The sequence below is a fragment of the Falco rusticolus genome, chromosome 2 (genome assembly GCF_015220075.1).
Source record: "Falco rusticolus isolate bFalRus1 chromosome 2, bFalRus1.pri, whole genome shotgun sequence".
Lineage (NCBI taxonomy): Eukaryota > Metazoa > Chordata > Aves > Falconiformes > Falconidae > Falco > Falco rusticolus.
The window spans coordinates 15,204,690-15,228,667 of NC_051188.1; the positions used below are offsets into that span (position 1 = coordinate 15,204,690).

The following is a 23,978-nucleotide window of genomic DNA, read 5'->3' on the forward strand; positions in this document are numbered from 1 at the left end:
ACCTTTGCCTTAAAGACTGATGCACTTTGCAGAGGCGCAACAGGGCTGGTCCTCTGTAATTTGATTTTTGTTTGCAATGGAAAGGCTGGTTTGTTTGCTTTGCACTTAAGGCCCCCAGCCTATTCAGGACTGTAGAACTCTTCAAAATCACATATAAGTAAATATGTGAAAAACAAACAATGCTGAAAATTAGTCTGGTCAAAAGTGAGGGACTACTATTGCTTAATAATATATACTTACAAGACTTCATTCTGCAGCAGAAAAATACACTTTCCACCCTCCAAATATCTTCTGTGAGACCATAAAATCCTTAACTTTTAAAAAAAACCTAATTAAATGTTTGTGTTTAAGAGTACTGTGCCTGACTTTCTACTTCAGGCTGATGTGAATGACATCCGAGGATAATGAGGTCAGTGTTTAAACTGAAAGTCCCAGTTTAACTTTTATTATCGTAAACTGCTTAAAACTGGAAATGTTGAATTATAAAACTACCATAGGTAGATGGCACAACATTAAAGAAATCCATTCCATAGTTTAGAGCTTCCTGTCCTGATCCTCCTGAGCCAGTCCTGCAGTCCTTACTCATTTCCTTACTCCTGATTCATCAAAGCATTTACACTCTCTAGATTTCAGTGGGATTTAGGGATATGCTTGTTGATTCAACACTTTATTCGGAGAAAATCCTCGCTAAAGTCAGTAGGAATTTTTGCCCCAAAAGACCTAAAGTTTCACTCTTCTTTTTTTTTTTTAATCCTGTGTTTCAGTCTGCACAACTCAAAATTGAGAATTTATGTGTTGGATAGTTGTTGCTACGCATCGCTCCTTGCCCAAACCAGTTATTTCACTTTGGTTATTTAATCTCTGGCTAGTAATACTAGTGGCAAGAGGAATTTAACAGATGGGGTAGTGCTGGAGTAGGTGGAGACGTGTTGAGAATAAGGTTAAAATAATTTGGTTTAGGTGTTTCTTCTTTGTATTGTATTTAAATACTAAGAAAAAGAGCACACTTTTTTCTTTATCCCCTCTTGAACTGTGTATACCATTTAAACATCTTGAAGTATAACATAGCTTTATTTTCTATTGTTGTTTAGATGTAAGTAAAAGGTTTTTAGGAAAAAAGAATATGCAAGTGTGTGGGAAAGCACTTGGGAGAAAACAGAATGGAGAAGATTTGGGGGAATGGTGCCTTAAACATCACATAGCTGCTGCACAACAACTTGGTCCACTGAACTGCACCCTCTCACAAAAGTTAGTGGGTCTGTAGTGAGTGATGAATTCTACTGACACGATGTTAAAACAGAGTTTCTTAACAGGCATATGAGATCTACTTCTTCTGGATTCCTTTACTGCAAGCCTGTTTGACTAACATGTCTTGCAAGTTAAATCTGTTGGATGCCTCGTAGAGGCTGCTGAGACAAGGGAGTACATGCCGGCAGCTCCCGCTTTGCTCCCCGCCACCATGACACGCTGCACCTTTCTCTTCCGCTTTCTAATCAATCAAATGTGATTTTTTAATTAGAAACAAACAAAACCACCGCTAAATTTCTTAGAAATGGGGCTGCTGCTTAGCTTGAGCAGCAGATTAATGGGAAAATTACATTTTTGGAGATTTGCAGCAAAGTGAGAGAGCTGGTTTTGGAGGCGGGTGGATTGCTAAAGGATATAGCATGAGGTGTGCGGCAGCCTTAAACTTCCACCGCTTTCCCTTCAAAGGGCAGGAAATTCCCCAAATTTTGCAAGGTATCTATTGCTTTACTGAACTTTTCAAAACAACTTCCTTAAGTAATAATATGCTTTCCTTAAATTGTCCACTGGGAACAGGTTGAGAGCACAGCCTCGCTATTTCCAAATGGCTCAATGCACTAGGAAGTAAGAAGCAGCCCTGATTCATTACAGCTTCATAATTCATAACTTTGCACTTTTCATAATTTGTTTCGGTATTATGTTATTGGGGGTGGCATCGATTAAGCCAGCAATGGTAGTCCCTGCCTTTGCGTGCCCGTCTGCTAGGCTCTGCGTTTTCCCGGTGCACAGGCAGGAGCAGAGATGAGGGGGGAGAAGGCTGATGCTTAGTCAGGGGATTTTATAGGTAAAAACCAAAGAAATCCTGTCCGAACGGGGACAGCGGTGCCTTGCGGCCCTCAGCGGGAAGGGGTGAGCGCGGAACGCTTGCGAGCGGGCCCGAGCCCCGCGGCGGGAGCGCGCCGGCTGCGCACCGCCTGGGCGGCGCCGTCTCCACGGCAACTGCCGAGCAGCCGCTGGCGCTGGAAGATGTCCGCCGGGGACCGGCGCTGCGCGCCGGACTTCGTTTTCCGCTCCCTGCCCCAGAAAGTTTTCCCCTGCCTGGAGGACAGGGACATCGGGGCGCGACTTCTCAAATGGTGGGAGGGGGAGAGCGCGCTGCGCGAGGCGCCTGGCCGGGGGCGGCGGGGAGCGGCGAGAGGCGGCGGGAGGGAGGGGAAAGGGCGGGCGGAGCTGAGGGCTGGGGCCGTCACCGCGCCCTCAGGGCTCCGCTCTGGCGGCGGCGCCTCTCTCTGGTTTCACCTCTCTTTCCCTTCTCTCTTTTTTTCGCTCTCCTTTTTCTTTTTTTCTTCCCCCCACCCCACCCCACGCCACCCTACCCCCTCTTTTAATTGTAAGTCCCTTCAGCATTTTTCAGGCGCGTAAAACGCTTGTTCCGAGGTGCAGGGCATGTATTCTTTCTCCTGTCTTCCAGAGTTAGCCAGGATCTGTTTCAGCTTCACAGCTTTGCTCTGATGCTGCTAGAGCAGCAGTTGCGCTTCCCCTCCTTGGAGGGGTGGGAGGCGGTTCTAAGTGAGAATGAAAAAAAAAAAAAGAAAAAGAAAAAAGTGTAATTATTGGTCAGAATAGAAGTTTATGTAGTGTACCTAGCCAAATTTGCAGAATGAGTAAGTATCTGGTATGTCTGCAGCATAATTAATCTAATTTTTCCATTTCAGGTCCATGCAAGGCAGGATCACAGCCCAAGCGTTCAGTTTTGACCAGCAGTTTAAGCCCTATCAAAAGGATGAATTTTTTATGGTAGTTCTAAGCCCTTAATATTTTGACTTTCTTCATGAAATTATAGCTATTGGAAAACTGCATAATGGCAAACATTGTAGCAGTGTTAGCATGCTATTTGCCGGCTCACTGTCTCCTTGAAAGTAGGTGATTTAGGTGTGGTGCTCAAGTCTTGCTTTGTGGGTTAACTGTATTGTCCAGTAAAAATATTTTAGTCTGTACTAATGTTACTCTGCTTTGAGGGAACAATTTAGTCATTCAGGATTCCCAAGAATGGGAATCTGAACTGCATGCTTATCTTGGCCACCACATTTAGTGTTGGGAAGTCCACCCTGGGGAGACTTTAAACAGTGTACATGCAGTTGGTACCCTTGCTCCCAGCTATTCCTGCTTTGTCACAGTAAATACACTGTGCCATTAGATGTGCATATGCACCATATATCTGAAAATAACAAGATTTTAAAATTTATTGAATACCATTGCTTTATACTGGAATTTTGGGGTCTCAGCTTTTTGAGACTCAAATCTCTTGCTGATTCTGTGTCCTCTCCATTTGTTGTCTGCAAAGTCAAATCTGTTCATCTGCGGACAGAAAAAAAATAATCTGTGGTTTTAAAAACAGTGTGGTTTTTATATCTGTTGTTTTAAAAACAACTCTTTGATTTGTTGCATGTCTACTTTATATTCTTATGCTGGATAAAGAATTCCATTTCTTTGTATCTTAAAGACATTCACACAGAAATATACCAATATTTCGTCTCCCACTGATAAACATTTCAAATTACTGATGTTTAAAAAATACGTATTTACATTCTCAATGCTTGTCTCTTTTGAATTAAAAATGTAAAAATGTAACTATGAAATTATGAACCCTGAGTAGCTGTGAATTAATTGAGAACAAAGGGACCATTAAATTATATAGTCTGATCTCTCTGTATACCAGAGAGGAGGTAGAGATTTTGTTATGCAGAGACTGGAAAATCCATCATTTTCTTAGCAGCTAGTTCAGTGATTATTCAGTCTGCTTGTATGCATATACTTAAGTGTGGATTTTCTTAATTGGCTTATCTGTCATTTAAACTTGTCAACTACCAACATTGCTATGCACCTCCCATTTTGTTTTAATTGATAAATCAGTAGGACTGAATACTTCAAACTGTGGAACATCTTCTCCACCTTTTCAATAACTTACAGATCTCTTCTCTATCTGTTTAGTAATGTTGGTGTGTCTCTACACTTCTCCAAGCTTTAAATTTATTTACAAAATGTAAATTTTACAATCATACTTAGCATTTCATTTTTTACTTCAACAACACTGCATGGAAAGGTAGAATTGTTTCATCACTTCTTCCATTTTCTGCACGTCCAAGGATTTCATACAACTTTTTTTGTGTTGTTGGACTAAAAATCCTTTACTGTAAAACCTTAATAAAGCATATATAAATGTGTGCATGAAGGTATCTTGAATATGTAAAAGACTGGCTATACAAAGTTACAAAAAAAATGTATTTGGTGGTGTGATATTTAGTATCCAAACTGAAAGATCATACAGAATCTACTTACTGATTGGATCCCTGTAATTTGCTTTCAAAATATCCAGGTCACTATAAACGATTTCATTTCATTAACTTGTGTTCTCTTATTTGAATATTACAGGCATTTTTTAATGATCAAAATGTGAGCTCCAGTTTAAAGTTGCTCTCAGCTTCAGGACAATGGATTACACTGGGTAAATTTAGAATAAATTAATCCTAAATAGAAAAGTCTGTGTTGTAACTATTTTCCTCTAATTTACCATTTTGTAATAATGACAATTCATATATGTGTATCTTCACCTGGCTGAAATATCTTAAAGAATGACTTCTTTTACTAAATAATAGAAAAGATTCCTACCTAGTTTGTTACTAAATTGTCACGTTTTACACTTTTTTCCTTGACCACTACCTTGATCCATAAACTAAGCGATTAGAATTGTTTTTAAACAGTCTACGACATCCCGTTGACGCGATTGTATATCCAGAAATAATCAACTGCATTAATTGTGGAATTATAGTACTACCTTATTCAGATAACATTTGGAGAAGGGCACTCTTTTATAGATGCAATCACCTTACTTAGGACAGATCTGAGATTATTGCTCTATACAAATTAGAGCAGAAGATTAGACAGACCACACCCTCAACCAAGTTTGTGTAAATATGCTATCTGCACAACAGAAGTGATCCAGCTGCAGAGCACCATGTGATAGGTTGCTCAAGTTGCAATCATGGTATGAGGTTGACTTCTAGTTTGTTGCTAGATCATTAACTACTTACAACACTTGATTATGTCTGTAGATGGAGATGAGGGACTGAAGGAGAAAGACCAAAAGCAAATAGCACATGATTTTATGGCACCACTTTGAAACTGTAAATTTTATTATGTAAATGACACACAAAGTTTCCTGGAAATTGCACGGAATAATGTAATGGGATTTTATGCATAAAGTGAACTCTGATATCACCAAAGTGATTTTCCTTAATGGGAATATTTTAAAATGGAGTAGTAGGAAGTCCTCAGTTCTTTTGGTTTGTCTGCAGGTACTTTACTGTGTGTAAATATTTAATGGAGCTTTGGGAATTTTCTAACTTTTCCATTTCAACTCTCTGGAATTGGCATAGGTTTTCCACACTCTATACAATGACACTAGACATTGCTACCTTTTTGTCAGCAAAAATCCATTTTCCAAACACTGTATCTGGCTGTTAAAACAATTGACATACATAAGATGCAAAAAATATCTCAAGGCCCCCTTCAGTTACCTCTTTTTCATTCTAGCAAGCAGAAAGAAAATAAATATATTTCAGACTGTGGGTAAACCTTTTCCTGATTCAGGCAAGATTTGTTTTTAGGCTGTCTGTCTAGCCTATGACTTGCCAGTCCCTGTAGTGAAGGTCAGTAGGTTACATACCTCGTGTTAAGAGCGGAGGGTCACTTGCCAAGTATCCCAGCTTAACTCCTGATTCTGCTCAATCTTCCTCAGCACAGAAGTAATGCATTTTGTTCTGAGGACTGGAAGGGTTCCCTTTCTAAATCCTGAACAGCTGGTATACCCCATTTGCTCTTAAAATTTCATCTTCCCATTCTTTGCCTATTTTTGGTGAGGAATGTTGGCACATTTTTCTATACTTAGTCTTCATGTGCATTTTTTGAAAATATAGTAAGAATTAGCTTTTGAGTGGGAGGAGGTAAAAAAGTTGTATTCCGGTATTTTCTTCTTTGGGCTTGCCAATATATTAATCCAGATACATCATTTACTTATCACTGTGGAGTAACTCTTTTAAAAACACATTACTGTCCTTGGGAAAAAAAAAACCAAACAAAACAACTGGAAATGGGGTTATTTTGCTTCTTAGAAAATCTGAAGGCAATTACATAATCTTAATTGATTCAAATACTGTGTTTATTCTCTTGCACACAGAAGTGTTAGGGTTTTTTTGCAGGGGGGAGATATTTTGGATGCATAATATAAGTGGGATTTAGAAAAGTTCTTAGAAACCTCCCTTCTCCTCCCTGCCATGAGCCTGGGCAGGAAGTATTTATGGACCCAAAGAAAGATGTCAGCATTAAATATATATATATATATGAAACATCAATATAATACTACTTTAGCAGAGTGTTTGTTTTCATAATCCTTTTGTCTTTTTCCAGGCTATGGTTCACTTTTACCTTTTCACTGAGAATTTATTTTTCTCTTTAATTCAGTGGGCACGGTTTCATATTTATATCTACCTTTTCTCTGTTACATATCTCCTTTTCCTAAAATCTGTTTTTAAAAGTTCTTTGTTACTTGTATTACTTTGTTTTTCCTGTGTCTAATCTCATTTTTATTTCTCTTGACTGCTTTTCATCCTTACTTTAATATTATTAGACCGTAATATCTTCAGTCTCTGTCTTTTAAATCAAAAAGTGGCATACAGCATGGGGTCCCCAGGGAATGCAGTATGTACCTCTCTTCTCAGTTCCCCCACGTGTTGGGATTCACGGTAGAGCCCACAAGAGTACATTGTCTTAAGGACTCCAACTTTAACATTACCTGAAATATAACATTTTATGTAAACAGTACCCAAGGATATTCTCTAGTCTGCTTCATCTGATCAAACAGATACTGAATTACCTATTCTTACACGACACTTTTTTGCCTATTGTAGTAGGGATATTTTTCCCCTCTTCCTGGCTTCATGGCAGAGTACTTAATAGTTCTTCCATGTGCTTTAAGCTCCTCCTTTATCTATTACTCTCATATTTAAAAAATAGAAACACCAAAAGGAACAAATTTGGTGCGTACCAAATTACAACTTGAGTCTTGTATTTTTAAATAGCTGCAATGCAAACTAGTAGTTTTTTCTTGGATACGTTACTGGCCTTGCACCTGTCAGCGGTCTTGAGGAGGCAGGACTGTATCTGCTTAAGCTCAATTAACACTTGAAAAGTTATCTTCAAAGGGATAGGGTTACTGTCTTTTTGTGTAAATAAAAATTCACTATTTGCCTAAGAAAGATTCTTGATTTGCGCTATGTACTTGAAGCTCTAATGATTGCAGTCTTTGGAATGGGTTTTTAAAAGAAGGTAATCTTAAATCAGCAGGTGTTTAGACTACTGCTACAGGTTATCATTTGCAAAAATTTTAGATGTCGTTAGAACTTATAAATCTTCAACATGCACCTTTTACTTTTGAAATACCATCTTTTTAGTACAGAGCACTGAACTTGCTATGTTCTATATATGTTCTATATAAACTGTTTTGTAGATAGTAAGTTGCCAGATGCTTCCCTGAGGTAAAAATCTTTCTTAAACTTTGGAGGAATTCTAAATATACCTAATCTGGGGTTTATCTGCCCCACACTAGATATGCAGTGTGCTCATGTAAAAATATATGGGCGGCACTTTATAGAGCTAGCTGGAAGAAGCTGTACGTTATAATAAGCTTAAACTGCTTCTCAGCTCTTTGTTTTCCACTTGCAGAGTTCTCAAGGCATTTCTTCTTCCCATTTTATTGCTCACTTTCACGGTGTTATTAAAACTGATCACTCTCTTCCAGGAAATTCTGAATCTCCAATTTCAAATCTCACCTCTCAAATGGGAGAGTAGCAGCTTCTAGTACATTTAAACTTTTCCATTGATAGTTTGGTTTTCTGAACTACTGAATAGATTACAAAGCTCTTGATTTTTTTTCCTGATTAAAGTTTTCATAAAATCTTGTTTCAGAGCAGAAGTGTGTCTCCTTTCCTCCCCCTCCCCCAATAAAATCCTAACAATTTGAAGGCCTATAAAAAGCTCAGTTTCTTATACTTTGAGCTCAATAACTGGGAAAATGTAAGATGTTTCTTTTTTCTCAAGTCACTTAATATCTCATTTTTATTAGTTGTGACTCAGTTTTTAATTCGTTCATCTTTACAAAACAGTTATATGTTAGAGGCCTATTTAACTCATATTAAATCTCTTATAAAATAAAAATCCTCTATCGCCATGAAAGAAAGCTGGAGAATTAGAAGTTAGATGAGTCTGGTGGGAGGAAGCATAAATAAATAAAAATCAGTTTGGTTTTTTTCTTAGGTTGTCAGGCTGTAAGTCATGTTTTTTCTGACTTGTGATTTTGGTTACATAATTTGGTTATTTTTTGATAGTCATTATGTGGACAGGTAGGAGAATGTCCTAAACATTTTTTCTTTAATAAAAAGTACTCTTTTTTTCATAACCATATCTGTAGATGTGAAGCCAAACAATTAAATACCAAGATTTTCTCAATAGCTGACTTTCTTCATAGCGCATTGGCCCAATAAAATAATTTTAAAATTTCATGCCATTATTTTTAGCTTAAGTAGACACATTTTCAAACCATCAACTTTTAACTTCTTTTTAATTTTTTTCTTACTGTTGATTAGGTAGGTGGTACAGTTTACCTGGGCTTAGATAGTAAAATGCCAGTCCTACTTAACTTATGAATAAATAATCTCCATGTAATAATACATTGGAGAAATCCCAATGATTTTTTGGAAGTGTGGGGGCAAGAGAAATTCTAGGTTATGCTATGCTTGCAAAGATTAGGATCAGAATGAAATGATAGGTGCTGCTGGAAGCATCATGGTTCATGCATCCCTTTTTGGCATGTTTCTGTTCTGGAAATGCTGTCATCTGGAGTGAAATTTGGGCACCTTAGGGACTCTTTAGGTCAGTTTGTCAAACACCAATTAATTTTATCTTTAACTGTATGGTCAAAAGCCTTTTGGTATTGTCATATTGTTGGCCAGTCTCCCATCAAGGGAACCTACAGAGGAGAAAAGCCAAGAGTAAACTCATGGAACGCTGGAATGCTGTGAATACTCTCTCTGCTGAGACACCTTGCCCTCGTGTTGCACGTTCACTTGTGCTCAGGCTCACCCATACTCTGCTTAATGATTACAGAGATAATACTGCATTCATACAGATTCATACAGGAAGTGCTGATAGTACCTTTTTATCTTCTGAAAGAGCTGGTTAGTAAAGCTTGCAGTAGCCACAAATGAACTTTTCAAAAAATTCAGATATAATAATACTCAACAAACCAAAACTTTGTCAGGCTCTGTTCATTCTGGTTTTTACTTTGTAGGGTGCTGTTAGCAGCTATTGACTTTTGTACTTCATTGTGCCAAATTTGGTATTTGTCCTCAGATTCTTTAAGGCTTAAGCTGCAGTATATGATTTTCCAAGGGTGTGATCTAATGTGATGTTGAGTTCACATGGTGTTTCATTTATTATTCTTTTGGTTGGTAGAATTATCAACAGAGGAAGCAGACATAAAAACCTTAATGCAAAGTAGCATGCAGATGAATTCAATGTTTCCTTTATACTTGTTTCTTTCTTAGCTTTCTTTGGTTTTTGAGGGATTATGTGATTGTCATATTTATGGGGTCTGTATTAAAAAAAAATATATATGCCACACACAACCATTTGGAGAAGTTGATTATTTCCACACATTATCAAGTTGCAAATTAATGTAAAACCATTAGCATATGGAAATTCTCCTATTTTATTTATTGCAAGAGACCTGAAGTGAAGCCTTCCTATATATTCCAGGTTCGAAAGTGACAAAAATTGAAGCTACAGTGGTGCCCTGTACACAGATTTCCATGTCATTTTTTGATCGGCTATACTCAGAAGGAGTTGTTAGAGAAACTGGCGATATTGTGAAATGTTATGATGATTATTACGATGATATTCTCATCTCTGATGAATTAAGGAAGGTCAGTATAGCAATGAATAATTTCTTATCATTTTTCATACTCTATAAGCTACCATAAGGACACATTTTTTGGTATTTAATTTTTGTTGACAACACATACTTTCCATGATAAAAATGAGCATTGATAGCCACATGATAGAAATGACTGAGGCACTGCAATGTGTGAATGTGTGAAAGCAATGGCTGTTTTCCGGGTAGGGTCTCTTTCCTTTTTAGGTGGGAGAAAAAGATAAAACCTTCTTCCACCCACCCTTGTCTCAAGTAGCGTGTGTGTGTGTGTGTGTCAAAGAGGGAACTATGAAAAGGGAAAATATTTTTCAGTGTAATGCTGGAAAAGGAGTAAGTATCTCTCCTGAACAGACCAGCAAGGTAAAAACTGTTTGTTGTACTGCAGTAGAGGTGTCAGAAAACAGATTATTCTGAAAAAAGAATATCTCTTAACAGTGGCACTTTCTTAATCAATGTATGTCTTCACTGTGTTTCTTTTGACTTCATAATCTAAACCAATATTTTTTACTTATGTTTGTTTATTATTAGCAAAGCATAGTGTGGGAGAACTGGATTTTACTCTTCCTTGTATATATAATCAACATAAGTACTTAATAATTATAGAGTTGCATTCATTTGCACTTGGCAAATCCTTTGAAGGCAATGTATTTGAACCAGTGACACTGGTTACCGGATGTGGCCTGAAATACTGGTCTGTCTTGTAAAATTCTGGGAAAAGGAGGGAATGCATGCTCATGTTTGAATTTCAGATGTGATTTGTAGCCTAGCAGTTAAAAATACTATGTATTTATTTCTAAGTTGAGTATGTGTGAAATGTTTTCTGTAAATTAAGTATATTGGATGTAGGAAAGTTAGAGGCAACATTTAAAATAAATCACTGGAGTTTCAGTCTCTTTCCATTTTCCTTTCCTTGGAAGGGATGTGTGTGTCTGCTTTTTCAAGTCGAAGGATTCACATTTGTTTGAAATGAACATGATTCCTACTCCTAAAACCTAAAATGGCAGAAAATTAAGAGTCAAAATCTTCCAGGAATGGCGTCAAAATTCCAGATCGAGTTATTCAGTACACGAGGATGGTAGACTGTAGGGGGCAGCAAACTGTCTATCGCCTGGTGTCAGAGGGTGGCTGGCCCTCAGCTGCAAAACTGCAGGTTTCTTTCTTACCTGCCATGTCTTCTCTTGCTTCAACCAGGAACAAGGTTTGGGTACAGATGAGGTGGCCATCAACGACACTTGCTGCTCTGACCTCTTTTTACTCAGGTTGTATAGTGTTGTTATAAAGAGGGCCAGAGAGCAGTAAGCTCCTGTCTAGCTTTGCCTGGGTTGGCGTCTGCAGTTTGGCTGATGTGACTTAAATGTCTTGTAGCTGTACTGAGTTACAGTTCCTGTCCACCTTTCCGGTGCATAGCACTGGGACTAATCTAGCAAGTCTCTGTTCACCTGATAGTGCAGCAAAAGGCAGGTGAGACACATGCGTGCAGCTGGATAGCATGTCTGGTTAGTCCGGGCTAAAGTTAATGGTTTACTAGAGTCTGCAGTAAAGGATGATGTGAGTTTGTGTGATCCCCTCTGGGAGATCCTTGGGATTGCTTTACAAATGTGACATAACTCTCCAAACTGAGAGTAAAAAAGCAAACATAAGCAAAGTTATCAAAGACAAACTAATTAGCAGTGACCCACATACCCAATACAGCTAGATTATTTTCAGATTATTGATTGCTTCATTAGCATGATGAGCAATTAACCAGTGAATAACAAGACTCTTGAAAAACTTTCCCTTATGTCTTGTGGGCACAGATCTGACAGCGATTCTGCTTTATATTATGTCTATAACTTTTGAATATAATTGCATCATTGGAAGAAAGAGAAGTACTTAAATCCATCCCTAGTTCATATATTTTATATGGACGTCAACTCCAAAGTAGTTGCATTGTTTATAAACTTAATCTCAAATAAGAAATTTTCACCTATTTGACTTCATTGTTATTTTCTTCTTCCACAAGGTCTTGCTTCTGGAAGATTCAGACCATTATGACTTATTCAGTCAATCGGATCGTGAGGAATTTCTGTTCTGTCTTTTTAAACATCTTTGCATTGGAGGAACTCTTTGCCAGTTTGAAGATGTAGTTGATCCATACTTACAAACTACAAAAGCTTTATATAAAGACTTGGTGAGGTAAGTGTTTTCTGTTTTATGCAACTGTATATGTACGTGCTGTGCTGTCATAGATACCTTGTGTTAATTTGTTTATATTTATTGTGTATTACTGCTTCAAAAGTGAGGCTGTTATTTAATCAATCTGCAAGCATTTTTGCCTTCAATGATCAAAGTACCGGGTAACAATGATAAGTAGTTTAATGGCAAAATAGATGCAATTTTAATTGTCTGACATAAAAACTTTTTAATATTATGTATATGTACATTGATGTTTTATAATTCACTTCCATCTCAAACATTTTTGTTTCTGTAATTGTCTACTGAAAACATGGCATGGCACTGGAACCAGATTGTGTTCCCACTGTCATTGATAAAATATCAGTTAAGTCTTGGATATATAGTCGTGGACTGATTTTAAGATGTTTTTGGCTTAGGATTTAAAAATCAAATAATTTAGTTGAATTTTTTAGTTCTGTATTATTCTATCTGATGAATATTATTTTTTTAAGTACAATAGGATTTTGGCATTCTTAATTCCACAAATACAGTTCTTGCAGCATAAAGCTAAGGGTGACAGAATCTGGCTGTTAACATGACACAGTGGACTAGCACACTTTTTTTACTAGGTCTGGTGTATGGAATTTTATGTATTTTTTTTCTTCAGATTAGAGGTGATGGATCAGACGTTCAAATTCAGGGGAAAAAAAGGCTGGGTTTTGCCCTGTTTTCATATATCCATATGCAATTGACAACATTTCTTATTTCCTGGTTAGTGGTTAGTTAGCAAAGACTCGTTCCTAGCTAAGCTAATGGAAATGTATCAATGATATTACTAAAATTTTGTATTCTATTATACTTTGCCACTCATAGTAAGTATTCGTGTGTTAGTATAAACAACAACAGTAACCTGAACAATGGAAAACAACTGCAGAGCTCTGAAATGATAGTACAACTCTGATAATGTGGATATTAAGTAATGCACTAGGTTGTACACTACAAAGACTTCAAATTGCTTAAAGTAGGAACTGATATTTTTCTTCTTTCTCAGCTCTGTTTTGAATGGTGTGATGACCAACTGTTACTTTATCTCCTATTTTAAGATTATATACAAGCATATTAGGAAAAAAATTGTTTAAGATGTATTCACTATTATGTCTGTTCTTAAAATGTCTTTGGATAAACTGAAAAGTAAAATTTGTATGTCTGAACAAAAATACAGTGAAGGGATTAGACCCAGTGATTCTTAATCACCTGAATATTTATTTACTTCTGTAGCACTTGTATATAGATTGATGTATCTGAACAAAATATTTAAAACAAAATATTTGGCTGGATCTGGAAATTTTTGGTAATACTGAACCAAAGCAGCTTACAAATCATTAATAACTTCTAAGAAGCTTTCAGATTTTCTAATGGTCAGTATTTTTCAGGGTGTAAGTTGACTTAGGTGCTGTTCCCCAGCATCATCTAAAATAAATTATTAAAGTAGCAGTAGAACAGTTGATACTTTTAGAGAAACCACTGACAGAAAAATTGAGCATTATCAATATTCCAAGAATATTTTTTGTAGAAATAATGAATTTAAGATTGCTGCATGTATTAATTTGGATACTATGATTAGTCACCAGAGCTTTCTTATTAGTGTGATTAGTTTTGATATTGTCATAGAATACATAGATGGAAGTCAAGTGGGTTCTTCAGAAAAACAGAGTATGACATGAGGATCCATCAGTGCTTCAGCTCTACCCTTCCTTTTCTTTTAAATTGTTCACTCTGCACTTGAAAGAAGCTGTTTGTTACTCTAATCCCTGGCCTTAGCTGACTCTGCATTGACTACAGCTGTTTCTGCCCTTGTGTTGTTGAATTGACCTAGGATAAAGCACAAATCCAATCAGTTCCTTTACTTTATTGCTTCCCTCTGCTTTTGAGTTGTTTTATCCTGAACATGTTCATTCACATTTTGTTCCAATTTTGCTCCTTTTCTTTACCTTCCTATCTCCTTAAACTTTTTCCTGTTCTTTTTCCTTTTCCTGCTGTAAAATTTGATAAGGATGTCAAATAGTTCTTGTTGCTTAAGGAAAAAAAAACAAACCAACAAACCATCTGCCAAAATCTTCTCCACCGTCTCATCCTGCTTTCAAGGTCTGCCTTTTCTATACCCTCAGCCTGTTCCCTATTGGCACTTTATATATTTCTGTGATTTTTCTCTTGTGTGCTACTTCTGTCCTTTATACAGTATCAGGAGAAAATCTTTCAAGATCCCTTCCTCTGCTTTTTGGTGTTTGGGTGTTTTCAGTTTGGGTGGGTTTTTTCCCCAGTTGCCAGCTGACTTTCTGTCCTCCAAAGTTTTGAAATACATCTACTCAGTTTATATGACATAACTGATCTTCAGTATTTATCTACCATGTGTCTCTCCATTTCTGTGCTTGTGAATGTCTGCTGGTTTCTCACTGCCAGTGGAGCTGGCATTAACGCTGACTAGCAGTTGAAAAAGAAACTCACAACTTAACTAAATCTTTTATCTTGCTCCTTTGATACTAAGTTCTCTGTCGGTCCCATGAGAAAAGCTTTTGATCTTGACATTTCAGGCTTTCCCTCTCCCTTCACAATCACAGTTGTCTCCTGCTTTGTCACATTTCCCCCTGCTCCCAGTTTATCCAGAATGATACTGCTATTCTCTTACCACCATCTTAAGAGAGAAAAAGCCAGTGAAGGGATAAGCAATGCAGCTTTGAAAAGGGACACTGATGCCACAGTCTTGACTTAGTTTCTAATTTCTACTCCAATCTGTGCACTGTGCTACTTACTTCATTTTTGCACAAATGATACCAGAAAATAAAGCAATGAAAATTACTTTCTTATGGTCTCTTGTTTTCAGTAAACAATTGCTAATGAGAGTGGTGGTCTCTTAAGTTCTGTTTACCGAACAGTTCAAAGTCCTGTTGAATACCAACTATCCTTGACATTCTTATTTTTTACACTGCTACCCTCCATCTGTTTTCTTTTCATGTTGGATTGCAGTCATACTGGATACTTTCTACTCTTTGTAAAGCAGTACTAAAAACTTTTTGGTATTAAAAAATTCTGAAAACTATACTCTTAAGCTTTGATTTCTATGTTTTGAGGGCTCGGAAGGCTTGGTGAAAAACAGATGGATAGTACAATAATTAATAGCTGCTAGCTGATGTGCATTGAAAAATTAGCTCCCACAAATGAACTTAGTCTGATCATGATATGCTTATAGAGGTATAAACCCTCACCATTTGGTCCTGTAACAATTTTTATTATGGCAAAGAGCCTTGGCATGAAGAGTTCCACAGAAGTGTCTAGTGCTGGGAGTGGCAGGCCTGTTGTGAGCTTTTCCCCACTTCTCTTTCTTACAGCCTTTCCTAACTCCATAGCTAGCATTCAAAATAGTGTCAAAAGATTTAGGATTTAATTTTATTAAAGCATTTCCATGCATATAGCTTTATTGTGAAAGAATGCAATAATATTTTGAAATTAACTGCTCTAGATATTTTACAAGCACAGTTAGGAACTTCCACATACAACTATTAAATGGCAGGCATCTTCTCTTTTGTAAAATGAATAATAATTACTTCCTAATGAATTAATGCACAACTTGTTGTCTGTTACTAATCCAGCAGTAATGTCTGTGACCAGTTGAATCCATCCAAGATTTTAGTGCTAACTGTCATATCCCATGTAACCTAAATAATTTCAAAGTCTTTGCTGTTATATTTTGGTTTAAAGAATACATTCACATGTCAAAAATTTATTAATTATAATCTATGACTCTTTGTTGATAAATCTTGTCCTTTGTACTTAACCCCTGATTTTTCTGACAGTGTCTCTCCATGGTAACACCTGCTGTAGTATCTTGCAGTCATTGTTCCTTCTCCTTCCTTCTGTGCCATCTCCATGCCCTTTCCCCCATAATAAATGCATTTATATGAAAGCATTGAGTTGTTCTTTTAATGTTTGGAAAGCCTAATAAAATATTGCCAGTAAGGTTAGGATATAAATAGAACCCAAAGTGAATTGAGATACGATAAGGAAGTTTGCTCTTTATAAAAAGAGGATAGATGCACATTAAAATTGTGAAGGAACTGCCATGTTCAAGGAATAGTTTAGAAGTTAACAATTTGAAAGAACAGAGGTATGAAGACTATTTTTAAGAAAATACTATCCTCTTCAAGAAGACAAGGTGTTTTTTTCTAAAACTTTTTAGGAAAAAAATAGAGCAAAGGAGCTTGTCAAAGGCAACCTCCCGGTTTCTTTCAAGTCAGCAAGGGAAGAATCTCATCTGATTTTGGCAGATAAATTATTTTGCCTTAAAAATTAACTGAAGTACTAGAAATAAATACTCAGTCTGAATAAATGATGTACAGGAAGCTAACCACAAGGGGAAAATTTCTTAAGGCAGTGGAATAAATAGGAAAACTTGTTCTTTGTCACCCCTTACTTTGGTATAACATAAAAACTAAGAAATCAGAAATTGTTTTCAGACACAAGAATATGAAGCCTGAGTAACTTAAATACAACAGTAGCTTTTGGGGGTGGTGATATATGGTAGAAAGTGCTAACCCCACTAACCTCCTATACCTTGTTCTGAAGTTGTTACTCTTTCAGCAGAGATGGTTAAAGTTTCTGAACTGCTGCAGTTTACAGCCCGGTACGTTAGCATAAACTGTCACCCATGTTAGTTTATCTTAATATGCTGCTCTGTAAACTGCAGTGGTTCAGAAGCTGAGTCATGAACCAGTTGAGCTGTCCCTGCTGGGAAGGCAGTAATCTCTAGAGGGGTGGTAAGGCGTCTAGACAGCTGGGGTCAGTACCAGTTTCAGCAGTGCTGTGTCAGTGTTGAGTATATCAGCGTGTCAGTTGCAACAAAAAATTCTGATAAAGCTTCATTACTGACTCACCACAGGAAAGATCAACTTCACATTATAGGCTTAATTTGCACATAAGTGTGTCATTACAGATGAAATCAGATAATCAGAGAGTCAATTTCTTTTATTGGTTGGAGAGATTTGAATGAACAAAGATGTTGGTTGACTTGGGGTTTGTTCGTTCTTATAAAAAGAAGCTTTGTGAAAGCAGCGTAATGGGGGACTGCTTGGAGCTGGTGTGGAGCTGGTGGCGCTTAACACACATCCCCTAGCAGCTTGGCTATATTGGGACCTTTCCTGGGAACTGAACTTGTTTGTGACAAGGCAGGTTTTGAGATACGCATTTCGTGGACCTTTGTAAGTATGGAATTTATAAGGCTCAACTGCTCCACAGTAAGTTAATGTAAATAGGAATCTATGAAATTAGATAAATTAATAGAAGTTACATGATCTAATTTATGAAGAAATGTAAGCATCGCTTTAAAGCAGGCCTGAGGGAAAATGATACATTTTAAAAGACTTAAATTTAAATCATTAATTATAATTTATAATACATTGTATTTTATATAAAATTAAAATATATTAAGATAAATAAACATAAAAATTATGTTGAGACGCCTGGAGGCTTTGCAACAATATCTTAGTGCTTTATTAATTATGATGGAAGAAATGGAAGTCTTCACAACAAACACAGTCTAGAAATACAAAAATGTAGAACTAATACTACCCAAAGCTGCATAGCTGTCTATATATACAACATTCAAAAGGAGGAAAAATGAACCTAAACTGTAATTATATATTGATTAAAAATGAACTAAAGTCTGCATTTCTTCACCAGTTCTGCTGCTACTTCTTATAGTCTGTATTAAGATGCAATTCACTTTGCAAGTTTTTTTTTTTTTTCTCAAAGAATTCATAAAAAGATTCTTACAAAATGTTTGGCTGAGTAACTTTTCATAGCTATCAAAATGCAAACTTTATATTAGAGTAATCTTGGCCTGGGTAATATTGTTGTGATTTAGTAGCTGAAAACAGTGAAACCAACTCACATGACTAGATACTTCCAATAGTTTTCAGTAAAATGTTACAATATCCATATTATGACCATGGTCAATGTACCTTTTCATGGTCAGTGTGCCACGAGTTGAATTTTAACGTGATCAAATTTGAGTGAGAACACTGCATATGTTAAAAATTTATTTATTAAATGAAGGTTTCTAATAATCAGTGCTTATTGTATGTACTAAGCATATATTATTCCCCTGTATTTCAGTGTTCAAAAGAATCCTGAAACAAAAGAAATACATATTATTTCTACAGTCTTCAGAGTGTCTGCGTATGTAAGTATTAATAATTTTTTGGTACAGAATTTTACTGGAAGTAACATGCATAATATGAAAATAATGAATTGACATTTACACAAAAAAAAAAGCATAATATTCCAATTTAAAGGTGGTTTTTTTTCCATAGTTGTAATTTTTTTATTCATTAATTCCTTCCCTGATCTCATCCTGCTTTCTCGCCCTCTTTACTAACTCTTTATCAATAAGCACCAACTAAAGTTTTATTTGGTAGTTTACTAACAATAGTTTTACTGGATTACACTTGAAGTCATAATAATCATCCAGAAACTAGTTTATTAAAAAACCTATATCTTTAGGTCTGAATAATTCTGGCTTTAGATCTACTTAAGATAACAGTAAGAATTAAGAATCCACTTGACTTTGTATAGTTTTATTTTTAGAAATGTTCATAGAGCTTTCTGAATAGCTTGTATTGCTATTCCTGTTCCTGTAAAGATTGCAAGGAAGTTTAGTATATAAAAAGGTTGCAGTGGTGAGATGAGTGCTAACCTCTTTCATCCTCCCTTGTCAAGTCTCATTCCTATCTGTTTTTCTTGCAAAATCATACATTTATCATCAAGATAAGTTTGAGAACTGGCTGCATGTTTACTAGGTTCAGCATATCTGTCATTTAATTGTTACAGTAGGATGAACTACTCCAAATTCTTCTTGAGTAACCAGAATATGTAATAATTAAATGTCAGATAATGTACCCACTTTCAAAAGAACTAGCTGATGTCATTTCAGACTGCACAAACTTCCCTGTAAGTTGCCAATAGCCCAGTTGTTCACCTGTGGGTCATCATATTTTGAGTATTATGTGTGATTCATAAAAGGCTTTTGAAAGGTTTTTGAAAATAAGCACTTCATGGGTGTATCAAAACTTACCTTTCTACCAGGGTACAGACTGTAATAAAAATAAAACAAAAATTAAATAAAAAAGCAAAACCCTGATAACTTGTTATTCTGTTATTACTGTTTCCTCCCCAGCTCTGAATCTAAGATATTGATGTGAACTTCACAGATTTCTATGTTTAGGTAGATGCATGATAATTAAGAGCTGATATTTAACTCTCTTTGTCATATATGAAATATCATCAGTATTAAAATAATTAAAAAAAAGACAAGAAAAAAAAAAGAAAAACTTCAGAAACCTTTTGAAAACAAAAAAAATGGATGGACAAAAGAAAATCCACTGTAAATACAGAGCAGGTTATCCTCCCTGTAGCCTTAGGGGAAATTTGGGCTTTACTGCACATTCCGAAAATTTGCATGGTGAAGGAGAATTCTGAAATTCTGGTTTGCATTAAAGAACATCCTGAAGAATTTTCTCTCAGAATAGAGAAAGGCTTGAGTGTGTATGTCTAGATTGTTTGATGGCTATGTGGATCAAAACTATTTAAACTGAAAATTACAGGAAGGGCACCTACTGGAGCACAAATATCTTGTGCTTCTGATGAAAAGTTTCTGTCAAGGAGATAATTACATTTCTGCAGTAGATTTAGTTTCATTTGGTAAATAACTGTAAAGTGTGCTACTATGATCTTCATGTTGAGCTGACGATTTTTGAGCCATGTTTCCTTGGTTTGTATCTGAAAGAAGTGGACATACCTTCTTAGCCTGATATAAATAAAAAAACCTGTTCTGGTAAAAGAGACTTGAGTAGCTGAGAAGCTAGAAGAATGCACATTTTTGCAAGCTGGATTAAGAAATCAACAAATTAATATACTTGTATATTTGAAGTACAAATGGAATCAGGAATTAAGAACTTTATGTAACAGCATCCTGACACCATCCATTCCTTTTTATTCGGTTTTTAAGCTGTGGCTAAGAAGCCCTTGTTTTAGAAACATTACCTAAAAAAGCACACTAGTAGAGACGCAAACATTTTAAATTATTAAGGTATAGTTTTAAACGTTAGTAGATCTGTTTAGGATTAAAACTTGACAGATGTGGGCATCATAAGAGAACTTAAAATCCTGTGACCAAATACTCTGTCAAACTCCAAATACCCTTGGGAGCTTTAGGGCTTGCACATAATAAAATGTTACAGCTGAAGTGTTTGAATGCTGGCTTGTATTTTAGAACTTTCTTTACCTGAACTTGAACTACAGCAGTGTTAGAAATCAGTGTAATGCATAGTTTGTTCAAAAAGTATTAAGAAAAAAGTTGATTAAATTATGCAGTTTTGAGAGATATTCAGCACTATCTTTATTTCTTATTATGCTATGCATTATACTATGCATATGTACTCTTAAATCATCAGCTGATTATCTGTGTTCCTACAATGGAAAAGTAAAATTATCCTACTCTAACATCAGTAAATCAATCATTACACCCCCTGCATGTCTGAAGTCCACACTGCAGATGGAATTGTTCAATTCTGAATTAATGTACATGCACCTTATTGCTCTAAAACCCAGAGCAAGTCTGTGTAGATTCCAGAGTCTTTATGCTCAAGGATTTTGGGGGGTTTAATGACCTCTTTTACTAATTAAAATAAATTTAAGTACCCTTTTCATTTAATTAGGTTATATTTATTGTTTTCCTCATACTAGGTTTGGTATATTCTAAAGTTTCTTGAAATGCCTCATCACCAGAACTTAAGTTGTTTTTATTTGTGAGTTGAACAAATTTTTAGTGTGCTAACACTGCCTTTAAACAGTCAAAACCTCAACTGATGTTGGTCAATTCCATAAGGACTGCAGGAGTGGGATTTTCAGTAGCAATGGGAAAAAAATTTAACTAGCAGTCACATCTGCATGTTGGTCTTCTTTTGCCTTTTTTTTTTTTTCCAGTTTTGTGCATGAGCTTAGGTTATTTTTTGATCAAACTGCAAAGGCATTGTGATGCTGAGTACTGTAAAATCTTGAAGCTTGCTCTCCTTACTGATATTGGGAATCTGGTGTTACACACATATCCCTGAAAAATACCTGGAGAGAGCTAGGCATCTTAAAAGTGGAGCTACAGAGTTTGTATGCTGCACCACTTAAAAACAGAATGTTATTTTCAGCTTGCAGCATTTGGCTACCATCAGAAAATGCTGTGAATAAACATTATCAAATCTCTACCTGTTTTAAACAATGCTTTTTATGGTGGTGCTTATCTTAATTCAAGATTTATGGTGTTGAATAATCCCTCAAAGGAAGACACTGGAACATGTAGTAGGGGGTTCATCCTCTTTGAAATAACAGGAGAGAAAATGGGGTGCCAGTAACAACTGCTGGATAAACTTTACAAATGGTCCTTGGAGCAGAAATTGGAACCCAGACCTTTCCCTTCTAAGCTGACTGCCTTAACCACTGGGAGAGGTTACAGTTTTCATGTTCCTTTGGTCCAAAAAGAGATGGGTTATTTTATGCAAAGGAAGACAGCTTCAACGAAAGAGATGTGCCTCTAATCTGGAATAGTCTGTAGTCCGGGAGTTTAAAATTTTCCTGGAGAAAATGGACAACATATGCAATATATCAATTTCCCTCAGGCAAAAAAAAAGTGGAACAGAACCTACATCTGGTCAATTGTTGTATAAAGGTGTTGTGGAACAAGGGGAAACTGTTACACATTTTAAAAGCAAGGAGGTGTCAGCTGTTTGTTGGTCTTTCAGATGTTCAGTTACCTGACTGAATACGTAAAACCAAATCAACCCTCCAAAAATCCCCCCCTCTAGTTCCTGGGTCCCTAATGGATATGAAGTGTGTGTCAAGCTGTGCTGCTCCATCAGTGCTGAAGCTTTTATTGACGTGCAGACGTACAATGTTAAATTGAAGAGCCCAGTTCTGGTGTCATCAGCTGAACATGGGTTTTTTCAGAGCAAGGATTTTGGAGCTAGGTGTCTGGACTCCCTTCAGACCCTTTCTGAGGTCTGGCAATCAAAATGTTTTCAGTAACAGTTCAAAGTTGTCAATAAGAGCTGTAATGAGGGTTTTCCTTAAATGCAAATATTTGAAACTGAACAGATGCATTAGCAAATGTTAAGTGCAAAAGAATTACTGATAGAACAAGCTTTATATATTAATATAGTCCCTAAATGTTTTTGTTTCAAAGGAAACATGATCGCATGGTTGTGTATTTAATAATCTGTATTTTAGGCTCTAATTGTGTAAATGCATGCATACATGTTAAATTTCACATTTTTTATTAATATTTACCTCAAGTTTATTGGAGCTATACAGACAGAACTACCGTGCATTTTGTAGCATCAGGAACCTCAAGGGTACATAATCTCCCTTAAATAAACGACCGTATGTATTCAATTTTGCCATGAAACAAACTGTTACAGTTGCAACAAAATGACACATTTCATTCAGCATTTATGAATTCTCTCATGGGTGCCCATGTTGTGGCTAATGCTGTTGTTTGAGTTCTTTTTTTACTTCCTCGCAGGGTAATAATGGCCTGTGTTACCCCTCAAGCCACAGCCACCCGCAGACGTTTGCCTACTTGATTGTGGATCCCTGCAAGCGACACGTGCATACTTTGTACCACTGTTTTGGTGGAAGCTTATTTAATAACTAGTTATAAAACCAGCTGTTCTCCACTTTTATAATGGAGGTGGCCGCCTCTCTGCATGAATTCAGGTAGACATTGCCTAGTTTTCTTACGAGGAAGGATGTGCTCCTTGGTGATATGCTCTGCAGAGCTACAACGTCACGCAGATGCTACTATGCAGTTAGCAACAATTTTTGCTGTGTTTAAAAGGCGTGCTTCTCGAAGCTGTTTTCTTGGCAGTTTTGTCCCCCTCACCCGTTTTATCTAATAAAATGCGTTTATCAAAGCGTCTCGTCCCTTCTTCCTGAGCCAGCCCTTCAGAGCCACAACGCGTAAATGCCGGGGGAAGCTCCACAGTCAGTGAAACCTCTGCGGGACCGGGAGAAGGTGCGTCAGGCGCCCCCCAGCCGGCCGGCCGGCCTGCCCCCTCCGCCGCCCCCACCCCCGGCCCCGCGGCAGCAGCCCCGCAGGCCGGCGCCGCCCGGGGCGCGGCCGCCCCGCCACTGCCAGGTGAGGCGACGGCCGGCAGGCCGGGCCCGGCCTCCGCCTCAGCCCGAGAGGGGACGGGCCCCGCCGCCTCAGCCCCGCGGCTGCCCTCGCTGCGGGAGGGCGCTGGCCGGAGCTGCGGGGTGTCCCGGCCCGACGCGTCCCCGCCTGGTCCCGCGGGCGGTACGCGTGCGTGGGGGCGCAGCCCCTGCCCGGCAGCGGCTCCCTGCAGGCGCAGGCCGGCGGGGGAGGGGAGCAGGGCCGCCTCTCCCCACCCGCTGGCGGAGCGGCCGCCTGGAAGTTGGGATAAAAGTTCGGGGA

General features: G+C 37.3%; 1 protein-coding gene across 1 annotated transcript; it reads left to right on the plus strand.

Moving 5' to 3' along the window:
- The first annotated feature begins 2,237 nt into the window (after nucleotides 1-2,237).
- Nucleotides 2,238-23,552, plus strand: CFAP300 (cilia and flagella associated protein 300). The gene is made up of 7 exons (XM_037375718.1): nucleotides 2,238-2,381; nucleotides 2,961-3,042; nucleotides 4,678-4,750; nucleotides 10,117-10,283; nucleotides 12,294-12,466; nucleotides 18,614-18,680; nucleotides 23,067-23,552. Exons 1-7 carry the CDS (start codon nucleotides 2,272-2,274, stop codon nucleotides 23,196-23,198), a joined length of 804 nt encoding a protein of 267 aa, XP_037231615.1. The 5' UTR covers nucleotides 2,238-2,271; the 3' UTR covers nucleotides 23,199-23,552.
- Nucleotides 23,553-23,978: the final 426 nt, after the last annotated feature.